This window comes from Oncorhynchus kisutch, linkage group LG8, assembly GCF_002021735.2.
Source record: "Oncorhynchus kisutch isolate 150728-3 linkage group LG8, Okis_V2, whole genome shotgun sequence".
Classification (NCBI taxonomy): domain Eukaryota; kingdom Metazoa; phylum Chordata; class Actinopteri; order Salmoniformes; family Salmonidae; genus Oncorhynchus; species Oncorhynchus kisutch.
In genome coordinates this window covers 5,300,694-5,325,650 of record NC_034181.2, presented here as the reverse complement: position 1 = coordinate 5,325,650, position 24,957 = coordinate 5,300,694, and the positions used below count along the sequence as shown (strand labels likewise).

At 43.9% G+C, this 24,957-nt stretch overlaps 1 protein-coding gene across 1 annotated transcript in view; it reads right to left on the bottom strand.

The window, feature by feature from the left end:
- Positions 1-244: 244 nt before the first annotated feature.
- The window catches only part of LOC109879400 (sorting nexin-18), a 31,682-nt gene continuing 6,969 nt past the window's right edge, over positions 245-24,957 (bottom strand). The window contains exon 3 of the mRNA XM_031829577.1: positions 245-4,872. Coding sequence (XP_031685437.1) covers positions 4,619-4,872 — 254 coding nt within the window. The 3' untranslated portion in view covers positions 245-4,618. The remainder of the gene's footprint in view (positions 4,873-24,957) is intronic.

Genomic DNA, 24,957 nt, shown 5'->3' with positions numbered 1-24,957 from the left:
ACATCCTTCACGCATGGATTCTCCTCCAACCCAAACAAAACACACTTCCTTCCTTTCTCCAAATATCTATCTATCTTTCTCCATTCCAAGACAAGGCTGAGATTAATTTTTTCCCACAGCAAATTTGTCCATGACAAAACTTTTTTCTCTCTCCCCAGTACAGACTCAGGGATTAATAGGATTTCTCAGGGATGATGTTAAATCAAACAACATACTCTTAAATAAGTATCACTCAAATCTTCCGTCATTTAAGGGAAATTATTTAATAATAAAAATGATAGCAACACATTCAGTGAAAAGCTGTTGAACCTGGCTGCTTTGAGGATGTACCTTGTCATCTTCTCTGGCACCTTTAAAACACTGGACATGTGCATCTGATGGCTAGCCTGATCCTGAGCCTGATCCCGAGCCTGATCCCGAGCCTGCCGGCAGGTCTGTCATCAGATCAGTGTAGCCTACGTCGGACTAGTTAGATTACGTGTGAAGAATCAGGGAGAAATGAACCCTTTCGGACCAGACAAGACCCCTTGGAGTCCCTGAGCAGAAACATCACAATGTGACAGCAGACAAATGAGATACGTCGAGGAGTTTCTGTAGTTTATTTAGTCTCTGACTCGACACGAAAACTGGCTGAGGTGTCCAGATCTGTACTAGGATCAGTAGACAATAACAGGAGAGGAAGGATGTCTACCCATCAACCAGTCTGACTGACAGACTAACATCCATCAACCTTAAAAAAAAATCAAAGTAATTTTTTTTTACATTGTGCAAGAATAATATTGAGTCATTTTTTTCCAAATAACTTTGTGATTTCAGGGAGGGCTAAAATGTCCAGTTTAGTTTCAGTCTGAGCCGACTGTCCAGTCCATTTCAGTCTGAGCCGACTGTCCAGTCCATTCTAGTCTGAGCAGACTGTCCAGTCCATTCTAGTCTGAGCAGACTGTCCAGTCCATTTCAGTCTGAGCCGACTGTCCAGTCCATTTCAGTCTGAGCCGACTGTCCAGTCCATTTCAGTCTGAGCCGACTGTCCAGTCCATTTCAGTCTGAGCCGACTGTCCAGTCCATTTCAGTCTGAGCCGACTGTCCAGTCCATTTCAGTCTGTGTTAATCCATTTCAGTCTGAGCCGACAGTCCAGTCCATTTCAGTCTGTGTTAATCCATTTCAGTCCGAGCCGACATTACAGTCCGAGCCGACAGTCCAGTCCATTTCAGTCTGAGCCGATAGTCCAGTCCATTTCAGTCTGTGTTAATCCATTTCAGTCCGAGCCAGCTGTCCAGTCCATTTCAGTCTGAGCCGACTGTCCAGTCCATTTCAGTCTGAGCCGACTGTCCAGTCCATTTCAGTCTGTGTTAATCCATTTCAGTCTGAGACAGTCCAGTCCATTTCAGTCTGAGCCGACAGTCCAGTCCATTTCAGTCTGAGCCGACAGTCCAGTCCATTTCAGTCTGAGCCGACAGTCCAGTCCATTTCAGTCTGAGCCGACTGTCCAGTCCATTTCAGTCTGTGTTAATCCATTTCAGTCTGAGCCGACAGTCCAGTCCATTTCAGTCTGAGCCGACAGTCCAGTCCATTTCAGTCTGAGCCGACAGTCCAGTCCATTTCAGTCTGAGACGACAGTCCAGTCCATTTCAGTCTGAGACATGTTCCTTTGAGTTCCAAGGCTCTGAACCTTTAAGCAGGCAGAGTTCATGGTCCCATGATATCCACTGAATGGAATCCAAGCCTGCAGTAAGAACAGAACAGGTTATCCCACCGAGCGCAGTGTCGCTTTCTTCCTCTCTGTGTAAATCAGCCTTGTCCCAGTCAGAATGATCCAGTCACGTGCTCTACATTGACGTCCCTGAATCAGACTTCAGTCTCTGAAGGGAGAATCATCGAGGTCAGTACTCAAAGCAGTCCAGACGGACTCTGCTCCCCATCGGCTGGGCACTTCTCTCAACTCCAACAAAACACAAGTCCAAGTCCAAAAGCATCGCATAATATTTGCAACAAACAAGCATCTTAAAAACTAAATATGAGAATATATTTATATTACATTAACCTTTATAGAACTTATTTAAAAAAATTAAAATAATGTATCATCAGAGAGAGACAATCAAAAACAAAAGAAGGCACAAGTCCGGTTGTCTGGTCTGCTAGGAGTCTGTGTGTGTAAACATGTTCCTGCTAGAGATGGGACTTCCCAAATGGAACACTATTCCCCTATATAGCGCACTACGCATAGGGGCTCTGGTCAAAAGTAGTGCACTATATATTTGTAAGTATGAAGACATTTGGGACACACACACACACTATGAGGAGCTCAAGTGTTATAGCAGAAGGCAGCATTGTAACGGTTTAAAGCCACTAAACAGCATTGCTTTACGGTAGAGACGCCCCCCCCCCTCTGAACAAATCACTGTCCCTTTATGGGACTCCATCTTAATAACCAGTCACGTTGTTTAAAACAGGTTTAGTGGACATCGTGTGATCTACAAGGTTAAGATACCGCCCCGTGTAGGTACAAGCAGCAGTAGGGAATAACACGTTTACAGGAGAGGGTATTTTGATCGTCCCTCTCTGTCTTAAGTCACGATTAATCAATAATTAAGATAATAAGCATATCCACCCACTCGCTGGACTACGACACCTACCAAACCAAATCGCGACGAGGATAGCCCTCGTTAAAATCAACACTTACAACCAACCGAGGTTTGCCTCGTCGTCGATCAAAAACAGAAGCTTTAACGACCTTCTGCTTCTGGAGTCTCACGTCTGATTGGCTCACCTCCTAAACCGGCTCAGTGTTTTCTCTACATAGAAAAGCATTGGGCTGTCTGCTGCCTCAGTGTTTTCTCTACATAGAAAAGCATTGGGCTGTCTGCTGCCTCAGTGTTTTCTCTACATAGAAAAGCATTGGGCTGTCTGCTGCCTCAGTGTTTTCTCTACATAGAAAAGCATTGGGCTGTCTGCTGCCTCAGTGTTTTCTCTACATAGAAAAGCATTGGGCTGTCTGCTGCCTCAGTGTTTTCTCTACATAGAAAAGCATTGGGCTGTCTGCTGCCTCAGTGTTTTCTCTACATAGAAAAGCATTGGGCTGTCTGCTGCCTCAGTGTTTTCTCTACATAGAAAAGCATTGGGCTGTCTGCTGCCTCAGTGTTTTCTCTACATAGAAAAGCATTGGGCTGTCTGCTGCCTCAGTGTTTTCTCTACATAGAAAAGCATTGGGCTGTCTGCTGCCTCAGTGTTTTCTCTACATAGAAAAGCATTGGGCTGTCTGCTGCCTCAGTGTTTTCTCTACATAGAAAAGCATTGGGCTGTCTGCTGCCTCAGTGTTTTCTCTACATAGAAAAGCATTGGGCTGTCTGCTGCCTCAGTGTTGTTTTCGGACCGTCTATGGCCAAACAGTAAAATAAAATAAAAATACGGAAAAACATTTTTCAGTGTAAACTTAAAACGACTAAAACATGATATAAAGTATGTAGAAAAACTAATATATATATATATATATATATATATATATATATATATATATATATATATATATATTTCTTAAATAACAGCCTCTTTAAAAAGTAACAAATCGCCACAACAAAAATCAGGGAGAATCTAAAATAAAAAAAACGATGCATTCAGGAATATTTGTCATGGCATGGGGCCCACATTAATTTCATTAGAATGTTTGAGTCACTCAGACAGCATAAACCACATGGCAGAATTATGTGTGTATGTGTTCTACATGTGTAGAATTATAGGATATAAGCTTTAAAAAAATTGCAAATGTTCTCTCAGCCACATGGCAAAATGTGTAGAATTACAGGATATAAGCTTTAAAAAAACTGCAAATGTTCTCTCAGCCACATGGCAAAATGTGTAGAATTATAGGATATAAGCTTTAAAAAACTGCAAATGTTCTCTCAGCCCCATGGCAAAATGTGTAGAATTACAGGATATAAGCTTTAAAAAAACTGCAAATGTTCTCTCAGCCACATGGCAAAATGTGTAGAATTACAGGATATAAGCTTTAAAAAAATTGCAAATGTTCTCTCAGCCACATGGCAAAATGTGTAGAATTATAGGATATAAGCTTTAAAAAAACTGCAAATGTTCTCTCAGCCACATGGCAAAATGTGTAGAATTATAGGATATAAGCTTTAAAAAACTGCAAATGTTCTCTCAGCCCCATGGCAAAATGTGTAGAATTGCAGGAGATTAGCTTTAAAACAGATACATTTTGTCACGCTCATGGCCACGCCCCTGCCACACCCAACACCCAAGCCCCATTTTGATCCAGGAAAAACAACACTGCATTAAAACCCATTTAAACAAAGCCAGACGTCAACTCAAGCCCCTTCAAAACAGTAGCCACCATACATGGAATCAACATCCAGCCTTCAGGGGACTATCCAGGTTGGTCAGTGTTGTCTGTGTCTTCTCACAGTGGATTGTATTGCTGTTTGGCAGTTGAAGGTAATGTCCACCTGGGGCTTCAATGATTGGCCGACTGAGGGAGGTCAAGGGTCATTTCTGGACCAATCGGGGAAGGGGGGGGGGTCGGATATGAGATCTCGACCAATCAGAATGTGGTCAATCGGATTTAGACCAATCAGGGGTGTCCCTTAGAGTAGAGGGGGGAGACTAAGCATTGTCATACTTCTGTAGGGCCTCCTCCAGCTTTCCGGTGATCTTCTGGAAGAAGCCAATCTGCTCGGTTAGATACTGCTGCATCTGGGCCTTGAAGTCCCTCACCCGGACCTGATGGAAGTGCTGGATCTCTGCCAGCGTGGCGAAGGAGATGATGTTACAGCGCTCGTTGACGCCGTCCGCCTGGGGAGCGTCCATCTTGCCTTCCTCAACGTGCTTCTGGGACTCCTTCACCTTGGTAAGTGCTCCTGGAGAGAGAGGAGAGAGGAGAGGGTCAGTACTTCAGGAGAAAGAGGAGAGGGTCAGTGGTCCAGGAGAGAGAGGAGAGAAGAGAGGGTCAGTGGTCCAGGAGAGAGAGGAGAGGGTCAGTACTCCAGGAGAGAGAGGAGAGGGTCAGTGGTCCAGGAGAGAGAGGAGAGGGTCAGTGGTCGTGGAGAGAGAGGAGAGGGTCAGTGGTCCTGGAGAGAGAGGAGAGGGTCAGTACTCCAGGAGAGAGAGGAGAGGGTCAGTACTCCAGGAGAGAGAGGAGAGGGTCAGTACTCCAGGAGAGAGAGGAGAGGGTCAGTACTCCAGGAGAGAGAGGAGAGGGTCAGTGGTCCAGGAGAGAGAGGAGAGGGTCAGTGGTCCAGGAGAGAGAGGAGAGGGTCAGTGGTCCAGGAGAGAGAGGAGAGGAAACGACAGAATAGAGGGTTAAGTCTCAATTGACAGCAAGTTCACATATGTGCATCGCGTGGGGAAAATAGTCTGAGTTGCCATTTTTATCGACTTCATTAAGAAGGCATAGTTAACCCATATTACAACATGACAATGGTTTCCTCACCCTGTACGTTGTCTTTGGACAAGGTGTGACAGAAATACATGCTTTGGTTTAGTTTCCCTAACACTGTGCCAACATGCTAATGGTTTAGTTTCCCTAACACTGTGCCAACATGCTAATGGTTTAGTTTCCCTAACACTGTGCCAACATGCTAATGGTTTAGTTTCCCTAACACTGTGCCAACATGCTAATGGTTTAGTTTCCCTAACACTGTGCCAACATGCTAATGGTTTAGTTTCCCTAACACTGTGCCAACATGCTAATGGTTTAGTTTCCCTAACACTGTGCCAACATGCTAATGGTTTAGTTTCCCTAACACTGTGCCAACATGCTAATGGTTTAGTTTCCCTAACACTGTGCCAACATGCTAATGGTTTAGTTTCCCTAACACTGTGCCAACATGCTAACATCAAATAGCATATGTTCAAAACGCCTATAAGCAACTGTGTTGAGCTTCACAATGAATTTGAGATATTTTCCATTAATTTGGACATGTGAAAAAAAAACGAATATTGGTCTCATAACTTAAATGATGTGTGCTACAAATGCTAAAACATTAGCATGTGGAAATAGTGGCAAGGAAACAAAACCATTAGCCTCTGGAAACAGTCCAGGGAAACAAAACCATTAGCATGTGGAAACAGTACCAGGGAAACAAAACCATTAGCATGTGGAAACAATGCCAGGGAAACAAAACCATTAGCATGTGGAAACAGTCCAGGGAAACAGTACCAGGGAAACAAAACCATTAGCATGTGGAAACAGTACCAGGGAAACAAAACCATTAGCATGTGGAAACAATACCAGGGAAACAAAACCATTAGCATGTGGAAACAGTCCAGGGAAACAGTACCAGGGAAACAAAACCATTAGCATGAGGAAACAGTCCAGGGAAACAGTGCCAGGGAAACAAAACCATTAGCATGATGAAACAGTACCAGGGAAACAAAACCATTAGCATGAGGAAACAGTACCAGGGAAACAAAACCATTAGCATGTGGAAACAGTCCAGGAAAACAGTGCTAGGGAAACAAAACCATTAGCATGTGGAAACAGTGCCAGGGAAACAAAACCATTAGCATGTGGAAACAGTCCAGGGAAACAAAACCATTAGCATGTGGAAACAGTGCCAGGGAAACAAAACCATTAGCATGTGGAAACAGTGACAGGGAAACAAAACCATTAGCATGTGGAAACAGTACCAGGGAAACAAAACCATTAGCATGTGGAAACAGTCCAGGGAAACAGTGCCAGGGAAACAAAACCATTAGCATGAGGAAACAGTACCAGGGAAACAAAACCATTAGCTGTGGAAACAGTCCAGGGAAACAAAACCATTAGCATGTGGAAACAGTCCAGGGAAACAAAACCATTAGCATGTGGAAACAGTCCAGGGAAACAGTGACAGGGAAACAAAACCATTAGCATGTGGAAACAGTCCAGTGAAACAAAACCATTAGCATGTGGAAACAGTCCAGTGAAACAAAACCATTAGCATGTGGAAACAGTCCAGGGAAACAAAACCATTAGCATGTGGAAACAGTCCAGTGAAACAAAACCATTAGCATGTGGAAACAGTAGCGTCACAACTTGTCCTGCTGACAGGGTAAAGAATCCACCATGTCATTTTGTAATTTGGGTGAACTCTCCCTTCAGAGGAAGAGGCTGGGTTCTAAAGTCAACATCACAACAACATTACTTTACCATTACACAGACATAACATTACATTACATAGCCTAACACATAAAGAGACTTCCATTAAAACCTCTCATAACAGATCATTATAGATCTACAACAGGCTCGATGACACCGAGGGCTCAACCCAAAAATAGTCTCCAGATTCCTGGCATGAACAACCGGTTCCCATCGGCCTGAGAATTGACTAGGCCCGAGTCTGTGGGCATTATTATTGGCTATGATAATGGGTCTGAAAGGGGGAAGTAAAAGCTAAAAATACTCATGTATTACCGCACAGGCCTGGTCTATAGCCATGGAGGGGATTTAAAGCATTACAACGCAGCATGGCTTTTCAAACAATGAATACAGTCCAGGGCACTGACAGTGTTCCAGGGCACTGACAGAGTTCCCGGGGCACTGACAGAGTTCCCGGGGCACTGACAGAGTTCCCGGGGCACTGGCAGAAGCCAACAGAACAAGGGAAGGGGAATTCATTTGTTTGTCTTCTTGTCAATTTAGGATACTCTTAATTTACATTCAAAAAGAATGCTACTTCATTAACCTAAACAAACAATATTGTGAATATTAAGTTATATTCAACAAATATGGCAGGCTAAACAAGACCTTACTGAACCTCCCTTTTAGAAAGGAGGCACAGGTTTTGGTTCTCACCATTACACTACTTCACCCCTTTCGTTGCCAAGTTGTATGCCTAAACAATGTGTGACCCAGCTGACCAGACAGGTGCATCCCACTTAGTTTCTACTTGACTGAAGCGTGCACAAATAATTAGCACAGAATCAGAAACTCCCTCTCCCTAACCACCCTCTCCCTCGCTCCCTAACCCAACTCTCCCTCCCCTCACCCTACTCGCTCTCTCTCCCCCTAACCCTACTCTCTCTCTCCCCCTCACCCTACTCTCTCTCTCCCCCTCACCCTACTCGCTCCCTAACCCTACTCTCTCCCCATAACCCTACTCTCTCTCTCCCTAACCCACTCTCTCTCTAACCCTACTCTCTCTCTAACCCTACTCTCTCTCTCTCTCCCTAACCCTACTCTCTCTCCCCCTAACCCTACTCTCTCTCCCCCTATTCTCTCTTCCTAACCCTACTCTCTCTCTCTCTCCCCATAACCCTACTCTCTCCCCATAACCCTACTCTCTCTCCCCCTAACCCACTCTCTCTAACCCTACTCTCTCTCTCCCTAAACATACTCTTTCTCCCCCTAACCCTACTCTCTCCCCCTATTCTCTCTTCCTAACCCTACTCTCTCTCTCCCTAACCCTACTCTCTCTCTCCCTAACCCTACTCTCTCTCTCCCTAACCCTACTCTCTCTCTCCCTAACCCTACTCTCTCTCTCCCTAACCCTACTCTCTCTCTTCCTAACCCTACTCTCTCTCTTCCTAACCCTACTCTCTCTCTCTCTCTCTCTCTCTCTCCAACCCTACTCTCGCTCTCATCCTAACCCTACTCTTGCTCTCATCCTAACCCTACTCTCGCTCTCATCCTAACCCTACTCTCGCTCTCATCCTAACCCTACTCTCGCTCTCATCCTAACCCTACTCTCGCTCTCATCCTAACCCTACTCTCGCTCTCATCCTAACCCTACTCTCGCATGAGCATGTATACTCATGTATATACTGTACTCTACACCATCTACTGCATCTTGCCTATGCCGTTCGGCCATCGCTCATCCATATATTTATATGTACATATTCTTAATCATTACTTTACACTTGTGTGTATAAGGTAGTTGTTGTGAAATTGTTAGATCACTTGTTAGATATTACTGCACGGTTGGAACTAGAAGCACAAGCATTTTGCTACACTCCCATTAACATCTGCTAACCCATGTGTTATGTGACCCAATAAAATTTGATTTGCAGTGCCTTAGACTACTGCCTCACTCGGGAGCCCAAAGGATTCCCTCACAGTCGATTCCCTCATCATTACAGAAGTCATCCTCCCAAATAGGATTTCTGATAAAAACAGGGAATTATGGGAATTTGGGAACGTTTTTGAATATCCGCAACCGACACAGGTCTGTTCTAAATCATTAAAGATAAGGGGGGGGGGGGGATAACTAGTGAAACCTTAGTCACTCATCTCAGAACCCGTGTGACCCCAGTCACGGGACAGCCATCTCAGAACCAGTGAAATCCCTCATGAGTTCAGACATGTTGTTGGTCTTTCAGGGGGAGGGAGTGAAACTATCCTCACCTTTCAGGCATGCAGCCAACCTTCCTGCATGATTCTGCCCCGGGATTTGGTGTCATTTAGTGAACTCAGTCACCATGAGTAATTGCCTCTGTCAAGATAAAAGAGCTGGGATTGGTCTGTCCCTGACAGGAAGACCTTTCATTGGCCAATCATCAAGAGAACGTAAATACACTGACGTTGCACTCTGTTGTCTGCTCTCTCACATAGACCTCACAGGAAACAGGAAATGTCTGTTTTTGCAATAGAGGACTAATGGTCATTTCTCCATGTGTAAGAAACCTATTTTTTTAATGTAACCTTTATTTAACTAGGCAAGTTAGTTTTAAAGAACAAATTCTTATTTACAATGACGGCCTAACCCAGCTAAACCCTAACGACGCTGGGCCAATTGTGCACCAATATGGGACTCCCAATCACGGTCGGTTGTGATACAGCCTGGAACCGAACCAGGGTGTCTGTAGTAGTGCCTTAGACCGCTGCGCCCTAATGATTATACATTGGTTTGGTGTTTGTGTAAAGTTTAACAACCCTGCAGGAAATAGTTACCTTCTCCTAGGAAATACATCTATTCAAGTCCACTCTATTCAGACCTGACACAGATGTTCATTATAATCTATTCTACTCCATTCCAGACTCCACAAGAAAACGGGAAATGTCTGTTTTTGCAATAGAAGTGCAATGGTCCCTTCTCAATGCCATGTGCAACAAAAGCGAACATCTATCATTTAAAGAGAAACTGACAGCGTTTAAAAGTACTTTTGCAGATATGAAACAAAAATCAGTCAAAGACATCAATAGGCTTCAAAACCAACTTTATCAAGAGGTTTGGAGAAAAAAAAAGGGTTCTATGTTCCATGACATAGTAAGGAATTGTTGGCAGAATAGATGCAGTTCAATGCATTATTTTATTTAATAATTCACCAATACATTTCTTGGTAGTCCAACAATAATATTGCTATCAGGTTGTAAATCACAGCTGGGGCCTGTTGCACAAAAGTAGAATTAAGACATCCGGGATAAATGACTCAGCTGAGCTCAATGAAGCCAAAACATGTGCGTCCAGGCTTAATTGGTTGCACAAAGACCAAGCCAGGATGAGCAGACACGGATTCATTAAGCCAGGTGAAACCAATCCTGGATAGGTGCGCGCTCACGGCTCACTCAAATAGACCCCGCCACAGATCACAGATTAACTGATTTACCATGGCAACTAGAGCCGCGTACTTTTCCCCGTCGGAAGCACAAATCCTCATGGAGGCATACGAGGAGGTAAAAGATATAATTAAGAAGAAAGGCAACACCGCCACAGTGATAAAGCAAAGAGAAAAAGCGTGGCAAAGTATTGCAGACCGCCTGAATGCGTAAGTAGTGCACAATTACACACTCACCGCTCCGCTGAAACATCACAATTACAATTCAAATATTTAATTCACATCTCCAAAAATGCAGTTGTACTGTAATTATGAAACGGTTAATTTTTTTTATTGAAATGCACTGCAGATATGAGTGAAATTGTGTAAAGTAACTCCATCACACTGTATAAAGTGTGATATTGATATTGATATTTTTACTGAAAACAAGACAAAAATACCAAGTAATTTTTTGCAGTGTGACTCCATTAAGTGTGTGTGTGTGTGTGTGTGTGTGTGTGTGTGTGTGTGTGTAGATTAAACATGAACGGGCCAAAACGGACATGGCAGCAGGTCAAAATCAAATACAAGAACATTCTGCAGAATGGTATGGTCCCTGACTAATATTTAACAAAGCACAAGCATATATTGTACCCAGAAGGTGCCTGCTCACACATTGTCTGTACTGTTTTAGCAGTGAAAAAGAATACCCACAGACAAGGCACGGGTGGTGGGTCACCAAAGGCTGACCTTACCCCAGCAGAGGACATGGCCTTGGAGCTAAATAAAGGCAGGCCCGTCTTAGAGGGGATCCCTGGGGGGAAAGAGACGAGCATAGGTTCCTCCCAAGATGCCACCCGCTTCATTCAAGGTATGTCCTTCCATCTCTACATGGGATACAACCACATTCATATTGAATCAATTTGGACTGTCTGACTTTGGTTTACCTATTGCCTTGCAGTGTCTGGCAGCACTGTGTTCCTGTTAGAGCCACCAGCATAAGCACCAGACCAGATCCAGTGAGTACTCCATCAAAGGCATACTGTAGGCCTGGCATGTCTTGTCTACTAGCTTCAATATGAATCCGATTAAATGTGATAGGGTGAAGGCCCCAGTGCAGCAGCAACAGCACATGATGGAGACGATGATGAGGAGGAGACCATCTCTCTGGATTCCAGAAGGCATGAGGTATCATGTTAAGACTGTGAAAGTACTATTTACTCTACAATGGTGAGGAGCCATCAAAATCAAAAAATCTAATTTCTTTTACAGGACCCAGATGCTATACAGTGGGAAAACCAGCCTGGCAACATAGTGCGTATTAATAAAAGGACACCACATCCTGCCAAATTCCAGCTGCGCTAATTGTATTGTGTTCACAGAGCTCACAAGCTATCAGAAAGTTGTATGGCAACCACCTCCGGCGCCAAATAGAACTGGCAGACATAGACATTCAGTACAAGAAGAAAAAGATGGAAAATCTTGCACTGGAGTTCGAAATAAAAAAGAGGACAATTAGGAAACTGGACCTTGAAATAAAAAACCTTGAGAGGGAGGTGAGATATGCCTTCAATGTACACTGTATGCTAACTGTAACACAAATGTATTAATCATTATTTTTCTTTCCTCCCCCAGCTCCAAGAAGATGACACAGCTCAAAATAAAAATTTGGTATATTCTTGTAAAGTCAAGTGAGCCATGACATATGAGCTCTTATTGTGAGCACACAGGACGGTGGCATCTTTCTAAGGTTTTTTTTATTTTCCCAGCAATCAGTACAACCAAGTCATCGTTATAAGGCATCGCCCTCTTTTGCCCACCCCCCCAGCACCAGGTGTGGCCACTAGCCTATATGAAGGCCCAAAATTGTGTGTTCCTTTCTGCTCTGACAATGGCATGCCCATTCGTGCGAGATGTGGTGGATGAAGAAGCACTTGTGCTGAGGAGAGCCTTCAGGCGAGAAAGGGTCTTCAGGGACCGGTTGGACCCACTGGCCTTCCCTGATGACCATCTATATGAAAGATACAGGTTTTCTGCAGATGGCATCAGGTATCTATGCAGACTACTGGGTCCCAGGATTAAGCACCGCACTGCACGGAGCCATGCACTGAGTGTGGAGCAAATGGTTTGTGTGGCCTTGCGCTTTTTTGCTAGTGGAGCCTTCCTGTACTCAGTGGGGGATGCAGAACAGCTGAACAAGGCCACAATTTGCCGCACAATAAGGAGTGTGTGTCTGGCTATCAAAGCATTAGCAGATGTCTTCATCTCCTTCCCTGGCCACAGAAGACTCTGTGACATCAAAGAGGAGTTCTATAGGATTGCAGGTAAGAGGATCTACAAATTACAGGACAACTGTTAACACATAGTAGGATACTCATTACTTTGTGTGACAGGTTTCCCCAATGTCATTGGTGCAGTGGACTGCACACACATAAGGATAAAAGCCCGCTCAGGTGCCCATGAGGCCGATTTTGTGAATAGGAAATCCTTTCACAGCATTAATGTTCAGGTGAACATAACTTTTTGATATTGTCCATTGACGAACACTCTGCATTGCCAGTGATGTGCATTGATTGGTGTAATATTCCTCATCTTATGATTTCAGATGGTCTGCAATGCTGACTGTGTGATCAGCAATGTTGTGGCAAAATGGCCTGGCTCAGTCCATGACTCCAGAATCTTTCGAGGCACTGATAGATTTCAGAGGCCATCACAAGGTAAGCCACACAACCCCTATTTATAACCATCATGGCTGTGTCAAGAATATCACTGTGTTTATGAGGTAGTAATGATGAGATTTTGTGTTGACAGGTGAATTCTCTGGTGTGTTGCTGGGAGACAGGGGGTATGGCTGCCAGCCTTTTCTCCTGACACCTTTCACAGACCCCCAGGAAGCACAGCAGGCCTACAACCATGCCCATGCCAGGACCAGGGCCAGAGTTGAAATGACCTTTGGCCTCCTGAAGGCACGCTTTCACTGCCTTCACAAATTAAGGGTCAGCCCTGTTAGGGCATGTGATATTACTGTGGCTTGTGCTGTCCTCCACAATGTGGCCTGCCTGAGGAAGGAGAGGGCCCCCAGAGTGCCACCAGCCATGGACTGGGACAATCCGGCAATCTTCCCTGATGACGACAGTGGTCGGCTGCTGAGGGACCAATATGTGTTGAATTATTTTAGTTAGTATGTGTGCTTTCAATTTTGGTTAAATATGTCCTGCGGTGGCAGAGGAATTTGGGTTTTTTTGGGTTCGTTTTTTGACGAATTTGGCCTCTTATGATGTTTGTGCGGTATACTGTGTGTAATACAAGGCTGCAGGGAGGCTACTGCATCCATTCATTTGTCTGTTCAGTTGATGTGTATGGATTTGTCCTGCAATTATTTTAGTGTGCAGACATGCAGGGTGTGTTATATACAGACCTTTGAATGTGTATGTATCATTTTGTATAATATGCTTGGATTCTGTGCTTTCCATCTTGTAGAGTCACTGTGACTTCAGTTTCGAAAGGAGCTAATGGTTTACCTGCTTTGTTTTGTCCTTATTCAATAAAGGAACATAATGTTACACATTGTGTTTTTATATTCATATGGAATGTGTATTTGTTTATATGACAGAGTACTAGGGCCACACTGAAGAAAAAGGATAAAGTCATAAATTTATGAGGCTGGTTCTTTCTGCAGAAAAGCTACATATTGTTTTTACAGTTTTGATACTTATGACAATGTGATACTTAATATTCTGGCACATCAGCATGTCTTTGTTTATGAAACCATACTGAAGTACAATTTCACGAAATGCCCCACATCTGTCATTTTAACAACTCCTTTAAAACAACTGGTTACAATATTATGACTTGTGTTTTTTTCCCCTCTGTGGCCCTAATATTCTATCATTTTATATATAGCCTTATAGTCTATGGGAAACTGTAAATTATCTAATGATAGCAACATCTAAAAATCATTTTTTATCCAAAATCATTGAAATTAATGATCACAAACGTTTAAATAATAACAGTGGGTCTAGTTATATGTGATAACAATGTATAGTGAGCAGTGAAATAACTATTGGTTTCCATTTGTGGTGACTGCTGACTGACATTAGGGATGAGATTAAATAGATCCTGGAATTTAGCCTGGTCTGGAGCAGGCTAGCTCCACAGAATAAATCTCCATGGTAATTTATACCATAACATATCCTCCTGCCCCCTATCCATCTTTAGTGCAACCGGATTACGGATCAATTGAGCCAGGATCACCAAGATATCCTGGCTTAATCCCTTATCCTAGTTTTGTGCAACAGGCCCCAGGTCTGGTACACTGTTTTCTGCCTCCAGCCAATCGGATGCAATGTTTTGGTTTAAATGACTGTAAACTAAGGCTGGGAATGTCAATACAATCTCACTAGCAAAGGGCAGTCATAACGTGGCCAAACACAAAGCCCGCGGGCAAAAAAAAAAAAAAGGGACACACAAGTGAGATACTTTATGAAATTACAGCCTGATGCGCTTGCGTAGGTGAATTCAACTGACGCAAACGTTCGTGTGTCCCGTTTACAGCGCGGAGCGGAAGGAAAGTGTACAGACACGTGCCACAATCCTAGCTAGGCTACTAAAATGTTGCAGTCTGGCTTTGGTTTTTAAAGCCCGATAATAAATCCTCAAAAAAACTAAACCATGCAGTGCAAAAAAGGAAAAACACGTTTTAAAAATATTGAAATGGTTACAAAACAACCTATAGCTATATTGTTGTTATTTGGAGTTAAATACTTTTGCATTATTATACACATCTGCAAGCATAGCAGCAAATATGATTTATCTGTTGTTTTACTATGTTAAATGCTATCCTACAGTATATACATAAGTGGACATTATAAAAAGGGCAATTTTTTTTCTAATAAAAACAATGGCCAGTTTGGGTAGCAGTTGTAAAAAGAATTGTAAAAACAAATAGGCTGTCTGGCCCACGATTTCGTTTTGGATTTCTTTTCAAAACCGCACCGTTTGAGTTTGACACCCCATGGCTAGCGTAGCTATTTATTTATCAAGCTAAAAAAACTAAACAAGTTTTGTGTTAGATGGTGCGGGCCTTGTGTTAGATGGTGCGGGCCTTGTGTTAGATGGTGCGGGCCTTGTGTTAGATGGTGCGGGCCTTGTGTTAGATGGTGCGGGCCTTGTGTTAGATGGTGCGGGCCTTGTGTTAGATGGTGCGGGCCTTGTGTTAGATGGTGCGGGCCTTGTGTTAGATGGTGCGGGCCTTGTGTTAGATGGTGCGGGCCTTGTGTTAGATGGTGCGGGCCTTGTGTTAGATGGTGCGGGCCTTGTGTTAGATGGTGCGGGCCTTGTGTTAGATGGTGCGGGCCTTGTGTTAGATGGTGCGGGCCTTGTGTTAGAAACACACAGTGGGGCAAAAAAAGTATTTAGTCAGCAACCAATTGTGCAAGTTCTCCCACTTAAAAAGATGAGGCCTGTAATTGTCATCATAGGTAAACATCAACGATGACAGACAAAATTTGAAAAAAAATCCAGAAAATCACATTGTAGGATTTTTCATGAATTTATTTGCAAATTTTGGTGGAAAATAAGTATTTGGTCACCTACAAACAAGCAAGATTTCTGGCTCTCAGACCTGTAACTTCTTCTTTAAGAGGCTCCTCTGTCCTCCACTCGTTACCTGTATTAATGGCACCGGTTTGAACTTGTTATCAGTATAAAAGACACCTGTCCACAACCTCAAACAGTCACACTCCAAACTCCACTATGGCCAAGATCAAAGAGCTGTCAAAGGACACCAGAAACAAAATTGTAGACCTGCACCAGGCTGGGAAGACTGAATTTGCAATAGGTAAGCAGCTTGGTTTGAAGAAATCAACTGTGGGAGCAATTATTAGGAAATGAAAGACATACAAGACCACTGATAATCTCCCTCGATCTGGGGCTCCACGCAAGATCTCACCCCGTGGGGTCAAAATGATCACAAGAACGGTGAGCAAAAATCCCAGAACCACACGGGGGGACCTAGTGAATGACCTGCAGAGAGCTAGGACCAAAGTAACAAAGCCTACCATCAGTAACACACTACGCCGCCAGGGACTCAAATCCTGCAGTGCCAGACGTGTCCCCCTGCTTAAGCCAGTACATGTCCCCCTGCTTAAGCCAGTACATGTCCAGGCCCGTCTGAAGTTTGCTAGAGAGCATTTGGGTGATCCAGAAGACGATTGGGAGAATGTCATATGGTCAGATGAAACCAAAATATAACTTTTTGGTAAAAACTCAACTCGTCGTGTTTGGAGGACAAAGAATGCTGAGTTGCATCCAAAGAACACCATACCTACTGTGAAGCATGGGGGTGGAAACATCATGCTTTGGGGCTGTTTTCTGCAAAGGGACCAGGACGACTGATCCGTGTAAAGGAAAGAATGAATGGGGCCATGTATCGTGAGATTTTGAGTGAAAACCTCCTTCCATCAGCAAGGGCATTGAAGATGAAACGTGGCTGGGTCTTTCAGCATGACAATGATCCCAAACACACCGCCCGGGCAACGAAGGAGTGGCTTCGTAAGAAGCATTTCAAGGTCCTGGAGTGGCCTAGCCAGTCTCCAGATCTCAACCCCATAGAAAATCTTTGGAGGGAGTTGAAAGTCTGTGTTGCCCAGCAACAGCCCCAAAACATCAATGCTCTAGAGGAGATCTGCATGGAGGAATGGGCCAAAATACCAGCAACAGTGTGTGAAAACCTTGTGAAGACTTACAGAAAATGTTTGACCCCTGTCATTGCCAACGAAGGGTATATAACAAAGTATTGAGAAACTTTTGTTATTGACCAAATACTTATTTTCCACTATAATTTGCAAATAAATGCATTTAAAATCCTACAATGTGATTTTCAGGATTTTTTTTTCTCATTTTGTCTGTCATAGTTGAAGTGTACCTATGATGCAAATTACAGGCCTCTCTCATCTTTTTAAGTGGGAGAACTTGCACAATTGCTCTAACAGTCCAAAAAAGGTAAAATGCCCATCCCTATGTCTGAGTGATGAGCCGTAGGTTTGATGTTGGTTTGAGGTTTGTGTAAAATGTACAAGCTTATGAAAAACAATTTCCTGCTCAGAGGACAATAAATCTATTTTATTCTACAGTATTCTGTCCAGACATACCAGACAGACAGACTTGTGCATGAAGCGAGGAAAACATGCTGACATTCCCTAAAATAAGCCCCCCCCCCTCATCTTGGAAATATCTCTCCTCCACTGCTGAGGTTTAACCCAGATCCACAGAATCTCTAATGCAGAACAGATTAATACAGATACACAGACAAACGAGAGAGAGAGAAGTACAAAACAGAGAGACGGGGAGAGAGAGAGAGGAGAGAACAGAGAGAAAGAGAAGTGAGAGAGCGAGCGAAGGAGAGAACAGAGAGAAAGAGGGAGAGAGAAGTGAGAGAGAGAGAGCGCGAGAGAACAGCGAGAGCGAGAAGTGAGAGAGAGCAAGAGAAGAGGGAGAGCGAGAGAGACAGGAAGAGAGAGGCAGTATTTTCTCCTACACTGAGAGAACAATACAGACTTATCAGCAATTTATTTTACAAAATTGAAAACAAAAACATTTTGAAAACAAAACCAGAAAATCCAGTATCTTTGTGCCATATTAGTTGCAGAATATATAGCACCTGCCACACCGTAGGGCCAGCCACTGGAATGACCAAACACAGCATTATCATTGCTTCCTGTGTCTTTGTCACTATTTCATTATTGTCCTCATTCATTTCTTACTGTAGTGTCCTGTTAATTGTTACTACTCAATGACTATTATTATTTTTCCTGTGCTGAACTCTACTCTGCTGACTTGCCTTGTTAATAAAAGGTTAAACAAATACTACAATAAAAAAATTGCCCAACCCTGCTCTGCCGGGACCTAACCCTGCTCTGCTCTGCCGGGACCGAACCCTGCTCTGCTCTGCCGGGACCGAACCTTGCTCTGCTCTACCGGATACCGAACCCTGCTCTGCCGGATACCGAACCCTGCTCTGCTCTGCCGGATACCGAACCCTGCTCTGCTCTGCTCTGCCGGATACCGAACCCTGCTCTGCCGGGACCGAACCCTGCTCTGCTCTGCCGGGACCGAACCTTGCTCTGCTCTACCGGATACCGAACCCTGCTCTGCCGGATACCGAACCCTGCTCTGCTCTGCCGGATACCGAACCCTGCTCTGCTCTGCTCTGCCGGATACCGAACCCTGCTCTGCTCTGCTCTGCCGGATACCGAACCCTGCTCTGCCGGATACCGAACCCTGCTCTGCTCTGCCGGGACCGAACCCTGCTCTGCTCTGCTCTGCCGGGACCGAACCCTGCTCTGCTCTGCCGGATACCGAACCCTGCTTTGCCGAACCCTGCTCTGCTCTACCGGGACCGAACCCTGCTCTGCTCTGCCGGATACCGAACCCTGCTCTGCTCTGCCGGATACCGAACCCTGCTCTGCTCTGCCGGATACCGAACCCTGCTCTGCCGAACCCTGCTCTGCTCTGCCCCGGATACCGAACCCTGCTCTGCCGAACCCTGCTCTGCTCTGCCGGATACCGAACCCTGCTCTGCTCTGCCGGATACCGAACCCTGCTCTGCTCTGCCGGATACCGAACCCTGCTCTGCTCTGCCGGATACCGAACCCTGCTCTGCTCTGCCGGATACCGAACCCTGCTCTGCTCTGCCGGATACCGAACCCTGCTCTGCTCTGCCGGATACCGAACCCTGCTCTGCTCTGCCGGATACCGAACCCTGCTCTGCTCTGCCGGATACCGAACCCTGCTCTGCTCTGCCGGATACCGAACCCTGCTCTGCTCTGCCCGGGGACCGAACCCTGCTCTGCTCTGCCGGGGACCGAACCCTGCTCTGCTCTGCCGGGGACCGAACCCTGCTCTGCTCTGCCGGGACCGAACCCTGCTCTGCTCTGCCGGGACCGAACCCTGCTCTGCCGAACTGTGATGTTCATACGTGTAAAATATAGACATAATGATTGGTACAGATTTGGTCTGGATCAACCACATGTGGTCTTGTTTTTGGGGCATTAGAATAATAACCCGTGTGCAGAACAATTCCCAAAACATGCTTTTGGAGAACATTAAAATGTTCCTACCTATTGAGACGACATCCCCATGAACAGAACGATGTTCAGAATGATGCATTCCTCTACAGTACAGATCAAGGACCCATGATGTCAATGTTACCGTCCTTCTGTTACCGGGTGTTGAACCACTTCACTTACTGTAATAAAATAACCCAAAAGAGAGTCAAGGTGTCATGTCATAGCTGACACCCCATTCTTATTGCAGACATCTTTGAATCTTAAAAATGGACGAGATGTGAGTTTTCTGAAAAAGTGGTTAGGACATCTACTTTGTGCATAACACAAGTAATTATTCCAACAATTGTTTACAGACAGATTATTTCACGTATAATTCACTGTATCACAATTCCAGTTGGTCAGAAGTTTACATACACTAAGTTGACTGTGCCTTTTAAACAGCTTGGAAAATTCTGAAGCTTCTGATAGGCTAATTGACATCATTTGACATCATTTGAGTCAATTGGAGGTGTACCTGTGGATGTATTTCAAGCCCTACCTTCAAACTCAGTGCCTCTTTGCTTGACATCATGGGAAAACCAAAGAAAATCAGCCTATTTTTTTTTGTAGACCTCCACAAGTCTGGTTAATCCTTGGAAGCAATTTCCAAATGCCTGAAGGTACCACGTTCATCTGTACAAACAATATTACGCAAGTATAAACACCATGGGACCACCCAGCCGTCATAAGGTTCAGGAAGGAGACGCGTTCCGTATCCTAGAGATGAACGTGCTCTGGTGCGAAGAGTGCAAATCAATCCCAGAACATCAGCAAAGGACCTTGTGAAGACGTTGGAGGAAACAGGTACAAAACAATCTATATCCACAGTAAAACGAGTCCTATACCAACACAACCTGAAAGGCCACTCAGCAAGGAAGAAGCCACTGCTCCAAAACCGCCATAAAAAAGCCAGACTAAGGTTTGCAACTGCACATGGGGACAAAGATCATACTTTGAGAAATGTCCTCTGGTCTGATGAAACAAAAATAGAACTGTTTGGCCATAATGACCATTGTTATGTTTGGAGGAAAAAAGGGGAGGCTTGCAAGCCGAAGAACACCATCCCAACCGTGAAGCACGGGGGTGGCAGCATCATGTTGTGGGGGTGCTTTGCTGCAGGAGGGACTGGTGCACTTCACAAAATAGATGGCATCATGAGGTAGGAAAATTATGTGGATATATTGAAGCAACATCTCAAGACATCAGTTAAAGCTTGGTCGCAAAAGGGTCTTCCAAATGGACAATGACCCCAAGCATACTTCCAAAGTTGTGGCAAAATGGCTTCAGGACAACAAAGTCAAGGTATTGGAGTGGCCATCACCTGACCTCACTCCTATAGAACATTTGTGGGAAGAACTGAAAAAGCGTGTGCGAGCAAGGAGGCCTACAAACCTGACTCAGTTACACCAGCTGTCAGGAGGAATGGGCCAAAATTTACCTAACTTATTGTGGGAAGCTTGTGGAAGGCTCCCCGAAACATTTGACCCTGTCACGATCGTCGTATAGAGTGCAGCGTGGTGTGAATGCATACATTAATGATTGACGAAAAACACAAAGTTCATTAAACAAACAAAACAAACTAACAAAACGACCGTGACCGCTATCGAAACTCTGTGCAAACATATAACATAGACAATAACCCACCAACCACAACACAAAACAGGCTACCTAAATATGGTTCCCAATCAGAGACAATGACAAACACCTGCTACTGATTGAGAACCATATCAGGCCAAAACACATAGAAACAGACTAACTAGACATGCAACATAGAATGCCCACTCATATCACACCCTGACCAAACAAAACATAGAAACAAACAACGCAAATAATGGTCAGAGTGTGACAGACCCAAGTTGAACAATGTAAAGGCAATGCTACCAAATACTATTTGAGTGTATGTAAACTTCTGATCTACTGGGAATGTGATAAAATAAATAAAAGCTGAAATAAATAATTATACTATTATTCTGACATTTCACATTCTTAAAATAAAGTGGTGATCCTAACTGACCTAAGACAGGGAATTTTTTACTAGGATTAAATGTCAGTAATTGTGAAAAACTGAGTTTAAATGTATTTGGAAAAGGTGTATGTAAACTTCCAAATTCAACTGTACATACATACGTGTATATATATATACACATACATACATACATACATACATACATACATACATATACACACATACATAATCACATTAAAATATATATATTTTTTACTATTTTCTACATTGTGGTATAATAGTAAAGACATAAACTAAATCAAAATAGATATTATATTTGAGATTCTTCAAAATAGCCACCCTTTGCCTTGACGACAGCTCCTCAGTAAAAGGCTAGCTAGCTACGTCAGCTGCAGACACATATTGGCTACCTAGCAACATGACATCATTTCTCATTTCTGGAGGCAGTGAAAACACAATTTGACCTAGCCCACCCAAGGCCAGCCCAACCTAGGTGGACTTCAAACTGCCAATGGAAGAGGGGCTCAACACCGCCATGGTTTGTTGGACAAAGCCATGTGGAAATGAATGCTGTTTTTTTTTAGTATTTTTTGGGGGGGGAGGGCGGGGGGGGGGGGAATAAATTCCTTTAGAGGTGAACACAGATCTTATACGTTTAGTTCTATGTAATAATCATCAGCTAACGTCACTGTTTTGCATAAAGCACATAAAAGCTTCATAATTAATCAAACAAAAAGTTCTGTAAAATGACTGCTGTGATTTCCTGAGCCTGTGTTAAGCTCAGACTTTATTTTCCACGTTTATCCCAAACCCCTATTCTTTCACCACAGGAATGGCTGAACGAACCAGAGGTAACTCATTGCCTGGATGTAGGACTACAAGCTGGCGAGATCTATGGAATGTATTTTTTGAATAAAAAACTAATCACAGCACATATCGATGGGCTTTTATACTTCCTGCTTTTATACTTCCTGCTTTTATACTTCCTGCTTTTATACTTCGCAATGGCCACCATTCCACCCATTATGTCAAATCAAATGTTATTTGTCACATACACATGGTTAGCAGATGTTAATGCGAGTGTAGCGAAATGCTTGTTGCTTCTAGTTCCGACAACGCAGTCGTAACCAACGAGTAATCTAACCTAACAATTCCAAAACTACTACCTTATACACACAAGTGTAAAAGGATAAAGAATATGTACATAAAGATATATGAATGAGTGATGGTACAGAACGGCAAGATGCAGTAGATGGTATCGAGTACAGTATATACATATGAGATGAGTAATGTAGGGTATGTAAACAAAGTGGCATAGTTAAAGTGGCTAGTGATACATGTATTACATAAAGATGCAGTAGATGATATAGAGTACAGTATCATCATTGACTTGAATGGGGACACCCATTCTCTTCCTTCTATTTCTACTGCAGCCACCAAGGAAAAAATGTGTCTTAAAAAATATTTAAAAATAAATAAAAACATGTTTTGCTATTCAAATGGATACCACGGTGACCGTGGTAATTTGGCTGGCCAATCAACCTTTCATCCAAAGTTCCATGACCATCACAGCCCTAGATACTACTGTAGGTCACAGGTGATAGACTGACTGGCTTTCCTGGCAAAACCCCTGTGGCAATTTCTGTTGTTTCCAGGCTTTATACATGGGTCATGCACCACAATGACTGCACACACACACAACCAGACGTGAAAACACAACGCATCAGCTAAACCACAGGCTGCCTCCCATATGACTCAGCAGTCAAATGAAACCTGTGTATGCGTGTGTGTGTGTGTGTGTGTGTGTGTGTGTGTGTGTGTGTGTGTGCGCAAGGCAGGACGTGTGGTGTGAGTCAATACCCTCAACATAAACATTTCCCTATCACTCATGGAAAGCTGAAGTCCCCTCCTCTCAGTGATCATGGTGACGACTGCTGCAGAGCTGACGATACGGAGACTACAGCCACCATGACAGGTGGAGAAAAAGAAAAAAGCCTAGGGAGGGAGGTTCCTTATCAGAAACAAAACATGAAGGCTCTGATCGAGCCCATGTATGTTGTTGTTGCTGTCTGACAGCCCATGAGGTTGCAACAAAGTCATTTGATCCCTGATAGGTTCATCATGGATTGGTTTATGTTTACACTTAGCTACACCCATTCAAATGTTAAATCGCACACAGATTTACAATCAGCTGATTAGTGGAGTTACTAGGCCTGAGTCTAGTATGAGGAGGACATTACCTATTCTGTACGTGGATGATGTCAGGGTAGTATGAGGAGGACATTACCTATTCTGTACGTGGATGATGTCAGGGTAGTATGAGGAGGACATTACCTATTCTGTACGTGGATGATGTCAGGGTAGTATGAGGAGGACATTACCTATTCTGTACGTGGATGATGTCAGGGTAGTATGAGGAGGACATTACCTATTCTGTACGTGGATGATGTCAGGGTAGTATGAGGAGGACATTACCTATTCTGTACGTGGATGATGTCAGGGTAGTATGAGGAGGACATTACCTATTCTGTACGTGGATGATGTCAGGGTAGTATGAGGAGGACATTACCTATTCTGTACGTGGATGATGTCAGGGTAGTATGAGGAGGACATTACCTATTCTGTACGTGGATGATGTCAGGGTAGTATGAGGAGGACATTACCTATTCTGTACGTGGATGATGTCAGGGTAGTATGAGGAGGACATTACCTATTCTGTACGTGGATGATGTCAGGGTAGTATGAGGAGGACATTACCTATTCTGTACGTGGATGATGTCAGGGTAGTATGAGGAGGACATTACCTATTCTGTACGTGGATGATGTCAGGGTAGTATGAGGAGGACATTACCTATTCTGTACGTGGATGATGTCAGGGTAGTATGAGGAGGACATTACCTATTCTGTACGTGGATGATGTCAGGGTAGTATGAGGAGGACATTACCTATTCTGTACGTGGATGATGTCAGGGTAGTATGAGGACATGACCTATTCTGTACGTGGATGATGTCAGGGTAGTATGAGGAGGACATTACCTATTCTGTACGTGGATGATGTCAGGGTAGTATGAGGAGGACATGACCTATTCTGTACTTGGATGATGTCAGGGTAGTATGAGGAGGACATTACCTATTCTGTACGTGGATGAAGTCAGGGTAGTATGAGGAGGACATTACCTATTCTGTAAGTGGATGATGTCAGGGTAGTATGAGGAGGACATTACCTATAATACGTGGATGATGTCAGGGTAGTATGAGGAGGACATTACCTATTCTGTACGTGGATGATGTCAGGGTAGTATGAGGAGGACATTACCTATAATACGTGGATGATGTCAGGGTAGTATGAGGAGGACATTACCTATTCTGTACGTGGATGATGTCAGGGTAGTATGAGGAGGACATTACCTATTCTG